We start from the raw sequence: 12,646 nt of genomic DNA on the forward strand, positions 1-12,646 counted from the left end.
ACCCATGAGGCATAACATTTTACATGTTAGTCATTTATCCAGAGTAACTTTTAACCAGAGACCTTTCGGTTACTGGCCCAACGATCTTAACCGCTAGGCTACCTGACGCCCATAACAGAGCACAACATTATTATTGCAAGATGTTGTTTCAAATTAACTATTTTCTCCCCATGTTCCAGGTGCTGCAGCTGCAGTCTCTCCAGTCCTACCAGAACAAGGCTGTTCCCTCTGCTGCTCTGCTCTTCGTCTACATGGACAGAGCCCACTCACTGCCTGTGAGTCACCTCTGACCTTTCACCACTTCACCTCAGACACTGCCACTTTGAACATTTGAACTCTGGCTATGCATTGTTGTCTAGTTTTGCAGCTGTGATATGGATTATGCACAGATGTTGGTTTATTTTGTCTAGTTGCTCACAATCAGTGTTTGATTTTGACTGTTGTATCGTGTGGTCTCTGTGTGATCCTAGTTGAAGAAGAGTGGGAAGGAGCCAAAGGCTGGAGCTGAGCTTGTTCTGGGAGAGACAACGTATAGAACCAAGGTGAGGCAGTATCCTTAGAGCTGAAATGCATTACTTGTTATTGGATCTGCCGTGAAAGTAAACTTCTCTGTCACTCTGAAGGTATGTGATCGTACCAACTCCCCCCAATGGGAAGAGGCTTTCTACTTCCTGGTTCGAGACCCCAGAGAGGAGATTCTCATAGTGAAGGTGAGAGTTCAGTCTGCTTCAGGATGGAGTCACTAAACATTGATAATGTTGAATTAAAACATAATGTCACTCACTGTAAACATCTTGCACAGTCTCTGTTAAATGCAATTCATCCACACAAATCTCCCAACAGGGATATAAACCAATTTGTGCACAAAATTTGAGAGAAGTAAGCTTTTTGTGCAGATTTTATTTCAGCTCTTGAAACATGGAACCAACACTTTACATGTTGCCTTTATGTTTATGTTCAGTGTAATTCCCTCTTTATTTATCTTTCTCTAGCTCTCCAGTGCTTGGGATCAGGCGATGGGTTCTCTGGTGGTACCAGTCAGAGAGCTGCTGTCAGAACCAGATTTGGTCCTGGATCAGTGGCTGAGTCTGGATGGAGCCTCACCTGACAGTCAGATTCTACTGAGGGCTGAGCTTAAGGTGAGACACATTCACAAACATGTACTAAGAATCAACGTTTTGGAGTGTGGGACAAAATGTGCACAGCCTATACAAAGCGCCACATTATGTACTTTAACTGCACTCTCCATGTTTTTGTTCACAGATCCTGAACTCGAAGATGACTGAGGGTGTTGGGGTATCACAAGGCTCTGTCTCAGGTCCAGAAATTATTATGAGTGGGAGTTACAGTGAGGAGAAGGAACAAATTACCATTGAGCAGCCAGTTACTGCAACAATTGGGGTGAAGCAACACAGTGAGGTGCCCTCTGAGGAGTGAGTTTTTGGCCCTTCCCAATATTAAAATAGTTCAATTGCAGTTATACATTTATTGCAAATTGTATGCAAATGATAAAACCCTTAAGTATATGTCTCTCTGTGTGTTTTCAGATCTGTTGCAGTCTCCAGCCAACCCTCTATCTCTGAACCTGAGGAAGCAGAGGTGGTCTTTGAGGTCCCTAAAGAAGACTCCAGCCCTCCTGAGACACTCCCACCACACACCACCCCTGACCCCAGCTTTGATACTGAGGTGGGATACAGTGTATGGGTGTCTCTGTATGCGTAATCCCTCGTGGGCAGATTCAGCATGTAGACCGAAAAATCAGTTTATTTGGACATATCAGGATTTGGCGAAGGCAGTGCTTAAACAGCTTTACTTCGAGTGCTTCATGCGTTTGCCCACATGGAATTGGAAGGGGGGGGGGGGCTTGGCTGACAGTTTCCTTTTGTAAGGGTGTGGACTTAGAAAACTGCCAGATCACTCCATTTTTAACACATATAGACCCAGTAGTTAATCACGCTGATTACCAAATTATGCAAGATTTTATTTCTGTGTTACCAGTTAGCCTAGCGGCAGGTGGTTCGGCTGGTTCGAACCCCTGAAATGACTAGGTGAAATATTTGTTGATGTGCCCTTAAGCAAGGCACTTAACCCTAATTGCTCCTGTAAGTCGCTCTAGATAAGAGCATCTGCTAAATAACAACAACAAAAAAACAATAATTTATGCATTCATGAGACATGTTATAATTGGTTTTGATAGGAATTGCATGGCAGGGGAAAAGGATTGACTGCAGGTGTAAGCATTGGAATGTGTTTTTGACCAACAGATAGAGGAGCCAGAAGAAACTGAGGAACCTATCACCCAACTGTCAGTCACAGCAGACACTGAGGAGCTCCAACCCTGGCAGGGACCAACGGCAGGGTGAGCTCCATTCAACAACAGATCCACAGAGCTTTGCATGTACACTGACTTTGCATTGATAATCTTCAGTGTGGGAAGCAGCTATCAACATGCTGTGTGTGTTCCTTTATGAATATTCAGATCTGTTACAGAGGACATTGCCAGAGCTACAGTGTCTAGCCTTCCTTCTGTGTCTGTACCTGAGGAAGCTGAGGTCATGCCTGATGTCATCCCTGAAACACGCCCTCCTCACACTACCCCTCACCCATGTTTTGGCACTGAGGTGGGTGCTTTACTGAAGGGACTATAAAAATGATTTATACTACCAAGAACAAAAGTTAAAATTGAATAAAAAATATCTCAAGACCTTATATTGTTTGTATTTTGAGAATGCTAGGATGCCTTCAAAAAGGTTATAGTGTGTCACTGCAGTTCTGTTGTTTGTCTTGTAGGGGGTGCTGAGAATCCATGTACTGGAGGCCCAGGATCTGGTTGCCATGGATAAGCTGATGGGGGGCCTGAAGAAGGGCAAGAGTGACCCCTATGTCAAGATCAACATCGGAGTGGTCAAGTTTAAGAGTCATGTGATCAAGGAGAACCTTAACCCCACCTGGAACGAGATGTTTGAGGTATGGAGGGACTTGTAGTTTATTCAATTAATCTCTGTCGGCTATTGGAACTGTGTGCCCATTTAGATGAGCGGTAAAAGGGATTGTGCTGTACTGAAGAAAGTAAAAGCAATGCGTGTTAGGACAGACTTTTGATCTTTTTTACAATTACTGTATTTGGAGGGCTTCTCTCATGTAAGAATATATCTGAGACATCTAGAAGTGTGTGCCTTTGCTACCTTTTTTACCTTAACATGTAATAGTATTATTTATATGTAGTTTTGTTGTTATTGATCTTCCCTGACATATGTGTGTTTCCCCAGACGGTGCTGAACCCCCAGGCTGGTCAGGAGGTCCAGGTAGAGCTGTATGATAAAGACATGGATGCGGATGACTTCCTGGGAAGGTGTGTTGTAACTGGCCCAACTATACACCATTTAATCAGTAACCTGCTATTGATAGTTAAGGACTATGTCCCCAAGGGCACCTTATTCCCTATATAGCACACAACGTTTGACCAGAATCCTATGGTCCCTAGTCAAAATTGGTGCACTAAATATGGAATAGGGTGCTATTTGGAATGCACACAAGATAAGAGTTACAGTTTCATGCACTTTGGTCTCATGATGGTTGAAATGTAGGACATCGTTCTACTTTTCTACTTTCACATATCAAATATATAAATGGTCAAAAGAATACAATACCTTTTTGGAGAGTTGCCAAAGCATCTGCTTTGTGTGTGTGTGTGTGTGCAGGTTTATGATGAGGCTGAGTGATGTCATCAGTTCCCAGTACACAGACCAGGTGAGTCAGTGTATTGAGATATTTACTTCTCTTTCTAGCCTGACTTCCATGTGAGGTCATTACTGTTGTCACAGCTTTGCTTTATTTTCCATCTTTATTTTATTGTGCCTCATTTGTTAACAGCCTATGGGTATATTTCTGTGTTCCAGTGGTACACTCTGAATGATGTGAAGTCAGGTCGTCTTCACCTGGTACTGGAGTGGGTACCAACAGTATCACAACCAGACAGATTGGATCAGGTCAGTTCTTCCTGTTTCAGTTTCTTCTGTCTCCCCGTCTCTCGCTTTCCCTGTTATCTTTTCTTTCACTGAGTTTGATTTAACCCTCTCTTGCCTCCCCCTATTACTCTCTCTCATACAATCATCCTATGACATATTCATACTGTTTACATAAGGAATTCTTCCTGCATCCAGAATGCAGTTGACTCAAATTACATAACTCATATGAGGCTTTTGTATTTATTAGGGACCCCCACCCCACTTAACAATTAAATAGCACAGCATTAGGTTGAAAGATGTGTCATTTTAACTCCTGGCTCCCCATGCTCCAGGTGCTGCAGCTACAGTCTCTCCAGTCCTACCAGAACAAGGCTGTTCCCTCTGCTGCTCTGCTCTTCGTCTACATGGTCAGAGCCCACTCACTGCCTGTGAGTCACCTTTCACTTTTCACCTCTGATGTTGTCATGTTACCATGATCTTTATAGCCTACTGTTGTCTGATGTTTGTGATAAACTGCGATGATTCACCTAGTTGTTTCCTTTGGTAATTGTAAGTCTGTGCACACTTGTTCTCTTGTGTTGTGTAGTTTATTTCATTGGTGAGATATGACCTCAGTGTTATAGATGCAATATGCAGAAATCGCTCTGGCAAATCCTGGTTGCTAAAATTCAAAGAATTAGACTAATTTCAGTTTGACTAAACAAGCAATGTATAGTGTAGAGAATCATTGAACCATCTAAACTGCTGTGAAATATATTTTCAGTTGTCTGAATCTGGTGACTGAAACTTATGATCGGGAAGTATAGAAATAGTGCATAGAACAGATCTACTGCTTCTTAGACTTGCTTTCAATGAGAATGACAACCATATAACTCACATCTCTAAAAAGTTTTTACATATTGCAGCTTTAATTGTCTTATGATCAAGATTTGATGGTATCATATTATGTCACTGAGTTACCCATAGTGACATGTGTTTGTAGATGAAGAAGAGTGGGAAGGAGCCAAAGGCTGGAGCTGAGCTTGTTCTGGGAGAGACAACATATAGAACAAAGGTGAGGTTCTCATCTTAGAAGATCATGCTTGTAATTTGTCTTAGATTGACCAAATAACATCTCTTTTTCCCTATCTCCTCGATCTCTCTGAAGGTGTGTGATCGCACCAACTCCCCCAGTGGGAGGAGGCTTTCTACTTTCTGGTTCGTGATCCCAAAGAAGAGATGCTCATAGTGAAGGTGAGAGGTTGTTTATTTGTGATTGCAAGCACTTTGCCTCCTGTTTTATTACTGATTTAACACACAATACGATTTCTTTATTGTCCATCCATGTGGAAGTGTTGTTCAAGTCAGCACATCAGTGTTAATTTTGTCAACAATAACTATGACGAAAAAACGAACAATTTTTCCTGACTAAAACTAAACTCAGCAAAAAAAGAAACGTCCTCTCACTGTCAACTGTGTTTATTTTCAGGAAACGTAACATGTGTAAATATTTGTATGAACATAACAAGATTCAACAACTGAGACAAACTGAACAAGTTCCACAGACATGTGACTAACTGAAATGGAATGGGGTGGGGGGGGGGGTCAAAATAAAAAGTAACAGTCAGTATCTGGTGTGGCCACCAGCTGCATTAAGTACTGTAGTCCATCTCCTCCTCATGGACTGCACCAGATTTGCCAGTTCTTTCTGTGAGATGTTACCCCACTCTTCCACCAAGGCACCTGCAAGTTTCTGGACATTTTGGGGGGGAATGGCCCTAGCCCTCACCCTTCGATCCAACAGGTCCCAGACGTGCTGAATGGGATTGAGATCCGGGCTCTTCGCTGGCCATGGCAGAACACTGACATTCCTGTCTTGCAGGAACTCACTCACAGAACGAGCAGTATGGCTGGTGGCTTGTCATGATGGAGGGTCATGTCAGGATGAGCCTGCAGGAAGGGTACCACATGAGGGAGGAGGATGTCTTCCCTGTAACGCACAGCATTGAGATTGCCTGCAATGACAACAAGCTCATTCCGATGATGCTGTGACACACCGCCCCAGACCATGACGGACCCTCCACCTCCAAATCGATCCCGCTCCAGAGTACAGGCCTCGGTGTAACGCTCATTCCTTCGATGATAAACACGAATCCGACCATCACCCCTGGTGAGACAAAACCGCGACTTGTCAGTGAAGAGCACTTTTTGCCAGTCTTGTCTGGTCCAGCGACGGTGGGTTTGTGCACATAGGCGACATTGTTGCCGTTGATGTCTGGTGAGGACCTGCCTTACAACAGGCCTACACGCCTTCAGTCCAGCCTCTCTCAGCCTATAGTGGACAGTGTGAGGACTAATGGAGGGATTGTGCATTCCTGGTGTAACTCGGGCAGTTGTTGCCATCCTGTACCTGTCCCGCAGGTGTGATGTTCGGATGTACCGATCCTGTGCAGGTGTTGTTACACGTGGTCTGCCACTGCGAGGACGATCAGCTGTCCGTCCTGTCTCCCTGTAGCGCTGTCTTAGGCGTCTCACAGTACGTACATTGCAATTCATTGCCCTGGCCACATCTGCAGTCCTCATGCGTCCTTGCAGCATGCCTAAGGCACGTTCACACAGATAAGCAGGGACCCTGGGCATATTTTTTTTTTCTCGGAGTCAGTAGAAAGGCCTCTTAAATGTCCTAAGTTTTCATAACTGTGACCTTAATTGCCTACCGTCTGTAAGCTGTTAGTGTCTTAACGACCGTTCCACAGGTGCATGCTCATTAATTGTTTGTGGTTCATTGAACAAGCATGGGAAATAGTGTTTAAACCCTTTACAATGAAGATCTGTTAAATCATTTGGATTTTTACGAATTATCTTTAGACAGGGTCCTGAAAAAGGGCTGTTTAATTTTTTTGCTGAGTTTGACGATAACAAGCCGAGATGCCCTGGAAAACTATTACAAATTACTCTTAATTTTTGTTGGCGATCAAAATTACACGTGAGACTGACATTTTATTTGACATGACATTCAGACCGCAGTAAGAGAGAGAGTAAACATTACATTCTCTGGCAACAGCTCAGGTGGACAATCCTGCTGTCAGCATGACAATTGCATGCTCCCTCAAAATCTGTGGCATTGTGTTGTGTGACAAAACTGCACATTTTAGAGGGGCCTTTTATTGTCCCCAGCACAAGGTGCACCTGTGTAATGATCGTGCTGTTGAATCAGCTTCTTGATATGCCACATCTGTCTGGTGGATGGATTATCTTGGCAAAGGAGAAATGCTCACTAACAGTGAAGTACACACATTTGAGAGAAATAAGGTTTTTGTGTGTTTGGAAAACTGTTGGGATCTTTTATTTCAGCTCATGAAATATAGGACCAAAACTTTCCATGTTTTATTCCGTATAGTTGGTTAGTTACAAGTCAAGTTTCCTTTCATTGGCAGAATTGACATCTTTCAGTTGCGCGGTCCTATGGGAAAAATAATATTAGGAGTCAGATTTCTGTCCCATTCGACCACATAGTATTTTGACATAGCTCAGAGTCTGTCATGTGCCTTTTTCTCAGGAGTGGTTTCCTTCTGGCCACACTCCCATAAAGCTCAGATTGGTGAAATGCTGTTGAGACTTGTCCTTCTGGCAGGTTCTCCCATCTCAGCCATGGAATTCTGTAGTTTCAGAGTGGTCATTGGGTTCTTGGTCACCTCCCTTGCCCAGTTGCTCAGTTTGGTCAGACGGCCAGCTCTAGGCATGGGCAGAGTCTGGGTACTTCCATATTTTTTCCATTACCCAATGATGGATGCAACTGAGCTCAATTTAGAGTGTCATTGGAAAGGCGTGTGAATACTTATGTATTTCATTTTCAATAAATTTGCTAACATTTCTTAAAACATGGGGATAGTAGGCCTAGTTGTACAAGGCTATCTGAATGTGTACATGATGGAAGTTAGTGGTAGGCTAAATATTCATTATGTAATAGGAATAAAATGCACAGACTATTCTGTGACTAAAATAGCTGTGTCTAAAACGAGACAAACATTTTCCAGTTTTAGTTGACTGATAACTGAAACTAACAAAGGATGAAATGACTACAATGTGAGCATATAATATCTGCCAAAATTAACACTGCAGCATATTACAGATTGAGAAACTAAAGTATGTCTGTTGTCAATGACCCATCTCTCTACATGCAGCTCTCCAGTGCTTGGGATCAGGCGATGGGTTCTCTGGTGGTACCAGTCAGAGAGCTGCTGTCACAACCAGATCTGGTCCTGGATCAGTGGCTGAGTCTGGATGGAGCCTCACCTGACAGTCAGATTCTACTGAGGGCTGAACTCAAGGTTACACACAGACACACACTTCTATATCCTCAATTGTTTTTGTTGAAATGACTACTTACGAAATGTATCTTTCAACAGATTCTGGAATCTAAAATGGTGGACCTGATAGGTCATGGAATTATTCCGTGTGCTGCAGGAAACTGTGGGCAGGTGAAGCTGTCTCTCTCCTATGTCCTAAAGAAGAAGAAACTGACCATCACAGTCCACGCCTGCAGGTTTGCATCATTCATCTCCACCATGTCATATAGCAAGAGCCCAGAGTTTGTTAGGTGATATGATGGTCAGCAAAAACTACTGCCCCTTACATATAGCATAGCTTTAAACTCATTACTAAAGAAGGGGTCCCTTCCTGTAATGATATCCCTATCATACATTTTCAAAAAAATCCTCATACTCTACCTCTTTCTCTTACCTTACCAATTGACAAGACTTTTTAAGGCCATGGATCACATGTTATGTGTTTGTGTATAGGGATCTGGAGTCGCCCAGTAAAGAAGGTCTAGACACCTACGTCTCCCTCATGCTGCTGCCTGACAAAAACAAGGCCACCAAGAGGAAGACAAGCATCAAGAAGAGAGACCTCAACCCAGAATATAATGAAAGGTGTGTGATGTTATCAGCATTGGTGTGTGTGTGTCAGGGTTTCCGTTAGGAAAATGCGGCGCACGACAAGCGACGGAAGATTTTCATTTATTGGACTTTTGAGAAATTGACCGGTCATCGATATGCATTGGGTGCATTGGGTGCATATCCCAGGGCGTCCACTCTCTCAGCCAGCACCGTCAATAAACAAGGGCCAAGTGAGCCACATTTACATGTCCTTAAAAACAGCCTATAACAAATTGCCAAAATACAATTCCTTGTGTTTCGATGTGTAGCATATACAATCTATATTGCCTTATTCATTTTTACTTTCCTAAAACAATAATTGTCCACCTCACAGTTCAGCTGTACGATATAGAGATAAATATGCCGGGGGCATGCTACGACACCGACATGCTTTTCTTTATCCTTGTCAGATAGGCTTCTGCTATACAGATATAGGTGTACAGAAAGACGCTAATTCGTACATTTTCTATAAAGATAAACATTATGTTGTTAGATTATAGGAGTAACACTGGTAGACCTAAAACATTCATCACCTCAAGATCAACTGTCGAAGTCAGTTGGAGCGCCAGTACACACTGCCTTTATATCAACAGGCTAATAGCCACTCCAAACCTTAACAAAAGTTTCTAAACTTTATTAGGGTAAAATAAATAGTAAGTCAAGCAATTGTTTACAGGGAAAATACGAGCAGGATATTATATTGCGGCAAACATTACAGTTGGATCTTAATTTGGTCAAAGAAAATGGCTCAACAGAATGAAGCAAAACACTTGCGAACTGGTTTAAACCTTCTAAAAAATGTTGAACCGTTTATATTGCAGCAATTACCAAGAAAGGCTAGTGCCTAATGATATCTATTTTACAACAGGCCTATTAATAACCGTCTTAAACTAAATATAGAGCACACAATTAAAAAGACAGATCAAACTTAATTTAGCCAATGAAAATGTCTCAACAGAATGAAACAAAACATGTTTTGTATATTTAAAGAACTGGTTTAGATAGTAAATAGGCCTACAATAATAAAAATGTAATTTAAAAAGTTTTTAAAATGGCATCCTACCTGCATAGTGAATTGCACAGTTGCCTGCATTTGGACACACCAACGTTCTTCTCATTTTTATCCACTACAACATGAAAGCTTGTCCATTCGGAGGACTTTCCCCTTGTAGGCTTTTCACTATAGGCATACTCTCTAACTTTTGTTTTATTTCAATGAAAAAGGCCTCCATCTTCGCAATCAACAGTAACCCAAGGCTTCTCTCTCACTGTCTCATCAGCACGTGTATGTAAGGCAACATGCAAGGAGTGAGAGAACAGTGCTGAGAACAGTGCTGAGAACAGTGCTGAGAACAGTGCTGAGAACAGTGCTGAGAATAGTGCTGAGAACAGTGCCTTCAGAAAGTATTGTGTTACAGCCTGAGTTGAAAATTTATCCAATTGAGATATGACATTTTTGAAATTAATTGAAAATTAAAAGCTGAAATGTCTTGAGTCCATAAGTACTCAACCCCTTTGTTATGGCAAGCCTAAATAAGTTCAGGAGTAAAAATGTGCTTAACAAGTCACATAATAAATTGCAGGTACTCACTCTGTGTAATAAGTGTTTAACATGATTTTTGAATGACTACCTCATCTCTGTACCCCACACATATAATTAATTATCTGTAAGGTCCCTCAGTTGAGCAGTTATTTTCAAACACAGATTCAACCACAAAGACAAGGGAGGTTTTCCAAATGCCTCGCAAAGAAGGGCACCTATTGGTAGATTATAAAAAAAACATTGAATATCCCTTTGAGCATTGTGAAGTTATTGATAACACTTTGGATGGTGTATGAATACACTCAGTCACTACAAGGATACCTGCATCCTTTCTAACTCAGTTGCCGGAGAGGATGGAAACCGCTCAGGGATTTCACAATAAGGTCAATGGTGACTTTAAAATAGTTACAATGGCTGTGATTGGAAAAAAATGAGAATGGAAAACATTGTAGTTACTCCACAATACTAACCTAATTGACAGTGAAAAGAAGGAAGCCTGTACAGAATACAAATATTCAAAAACATGCATCCTGTTTGCAATAAGATACTAAAGTAACCTGCAAAGTAATTAAGTTTATGTCCTGAATAAAAAGTGGTATGTTTGGGGCAAACACAACACATCACTGAGTACCACTTTTCATATTTTCAAGCATGGCTGGATCATGTTATGGGTGTTTATTTTATTTTATTTTTTTTTTAACTATGAAAGTCAGTTAAGAACAAATTATTATTTTCAATGAAGGAACAGTGGGTTAACTGCCTGGTCAGGTGCAGAACGACAGATTTGTACCGTGTCAGCTCGGGGATTTAACCACTAGGCTACCCTGCCACCCCGCTAGGGATTTTTTAAATTATAAAACTAAATGGAATGGAGATAAACACAGGCAAAATCCTAGAGGAAAACCTGGTTCACTCTGCTTTCCAACAGACACTGGGAGACATTGACCTTTCAGCAGGACAATAATCTAAAACAAGGCCAAATATACCCTGGAGTTGCTTACCAAGATGACATTGAATGTTCCTGAGGGGTCTAGTTACAGTTTTGACTTAAATCTTCTTGAAACTCTATGGCAAGACTTGAAAATGGCTGTCTAGCAATGATCAATAACCAACTTGACAGAGCTTGAAGAATTATTTTAATAATAATGTGCAAAGCATAATTCTGTGTCTCGAACTGCTTTGCTTTATCTTGGCCAGGTCGCAATTGTAAATGAGAACTTGTTCTCAACTTGCCTACCTGGTTAAATAAAGTTTTTTTAATTTTATCTGCCAAAAGCCGTCAATTACCAGCTAACGGAAACCCTGGTGTGTGTGTGTGTTAGTTATGATCCTCGTGTGTACTGGAAGTCCCCACAAGGATATTAACCAAGGAAGATTCTCTCTCGTGGGGACATTTCTCAGGTCCCCACGAGGACAAAGGCTATTTTAAGATTAGGGGTCATGTTTAGGGAAAACAGGATTTTGAATGCAAATCAATTTTAGGTCCCCACAATGATTGTGTGTGCACCAGTCAACAGAGTCATTTGAACCTGTGGCAGCAGAATGTAACAGTATTTTCCTCCTGTCTCTCTGTGTAGGTTTGAGTTTGAGCTGTCTGTGGAGGAGGCCAGGCGCAGGCATCTGAGTGTGTCAGTGAAGAACAGCAAAGCCTCCTTCAGGAGCAGCAATCTCATTGGACAGGTCAGCCAGGATTTGGATTACTGCTTCTGCTATTATGGCTATACTGTACTCATCATACTGTACTATCAGCTGGGTAACTTCGGAGTGAACATGGGAGTCTGTACTTTTTACAAGCAATGCGCACCTTTCTCACCTGGTGCAGATGATGATTCATGCTTCTGTTCTACTCAAGCAAAATCATAACAGTATTATGTAAATACCACTTGTTTAGAATGGTGTATACTAATACATATTAACACCAAACTGTCTTTTTCAGGTGCAGATAGAGCTGGCTCAGATTGACCTGGCCTCAGGGGTTACAGAATGGTGAGTAGTAGCCATAAAACAGAAAGTGGGCGACTAGTGCCTAGATTCAATCCGGAATGGGGAAGATCTGAAATTGAAAGGCAATGTTCCCACGTTTGTGGAGACTGCAGTCTCGGTAAACACTGCATATGTCGGCTCAATCAGAAAATACCTTTAAATCTCAATCACGCTATTACGCAGATCTTCCACGCTCCGGATTGAATTTAGCCCTTATTGATTGTGAGTGTAAA

At 41.9% G+C, this 12,646-nt stretch overlaps 1 protein-coding gene across 30 annotated transcripts in view; it reads left to right on the forward strand.

Moving 5' to 3' along the window:
- LOC118399885 (extended synaptotagmin-1-like) overlaps nt 1–12,646 on the forward strand; it is a 69,129-nt gene that overhangs the window by 54,764 nt on the left and 1,719 nt on the right. For 17 of the 30 annotated variants that reach the window (XM_052473623.1, XM_052473624.1, XM_052473617.1 and 14 more), the window contains 16 exons: nt 180–275; nt 471–542; nt 624–710; nt 993–1,139; nt 1,264–1,433; nt 1,548–1,686; nt 2,265–2,359; nt 2,480–2,621; nt 2,791–2,967; nt 3,270–3,352; nt 3,702–3,750; nt 3,900–3,989; nt 4,301–4,396; nt 4,951–5,022; nt 5,116–5,201; nt 8,132–8,278. In XM_052473623.1, the coding sequence (XP_052329583.1) occupies nt 180–275; nt 471–542; nt 624–710; nt 993–1,139; nt 1,264–1,433; nt 1,548–1,686; nt 2,265–2,359; nt 2,480–2,621; nt 2,791–2,967; nt 3,270–3,352; nt 3,702–3,750; nt 3,900–3,989; nt 4,301–4,396; nt 4,951–5,022; nt 5,116–5,196 (1,596 nt within the window). In that variant the 3' untranslated portion in view covers nt 5,197–5,201; nt 8,132–8,278. Of the gene's footprint in view, nt 1–179; nt 276–470; nt 543–623; nt 711–992; nt 1,140–1,263; nt 1,434–1,547; nt 1,687–2,264; nt 2,360–2,479; nt 2,622–2,790; nt 2,968–3,269; nt 3,353–3,701; nt 3,751–3,899; nt 3,990–4,300; nt 4,397–4,950; nt 5,023–5,115; nt 5,202–8,131; nt 8,279–8,356; nt 8,494–8,749; nt 8,882–12,007; nt 12,111–12,366; nt 12,417–12,646 lie in introns of those variants that run through there. The other 13 variants (XM_052473626.1, XM_052473631.1, XM_052473622.1 and 10 more) reach the window with 12 other exon arrangements.

Source organism: Oncorhynchus keta, chromosome 21 (assembly GCF_023373465.1).
Source record: "Oncorhynchus keta strain PuntledgeMale-10-30-2019 chromosome 21, Oket_V2, whole genome shotgun sequence".
Classification (NCBI taxonomy): Eukaryota; Metazoa; Chordata; class Actinopteri; order Salmoniformes; family Salmonidae; genus Oncorhynchus; species Oncorhynchus keta.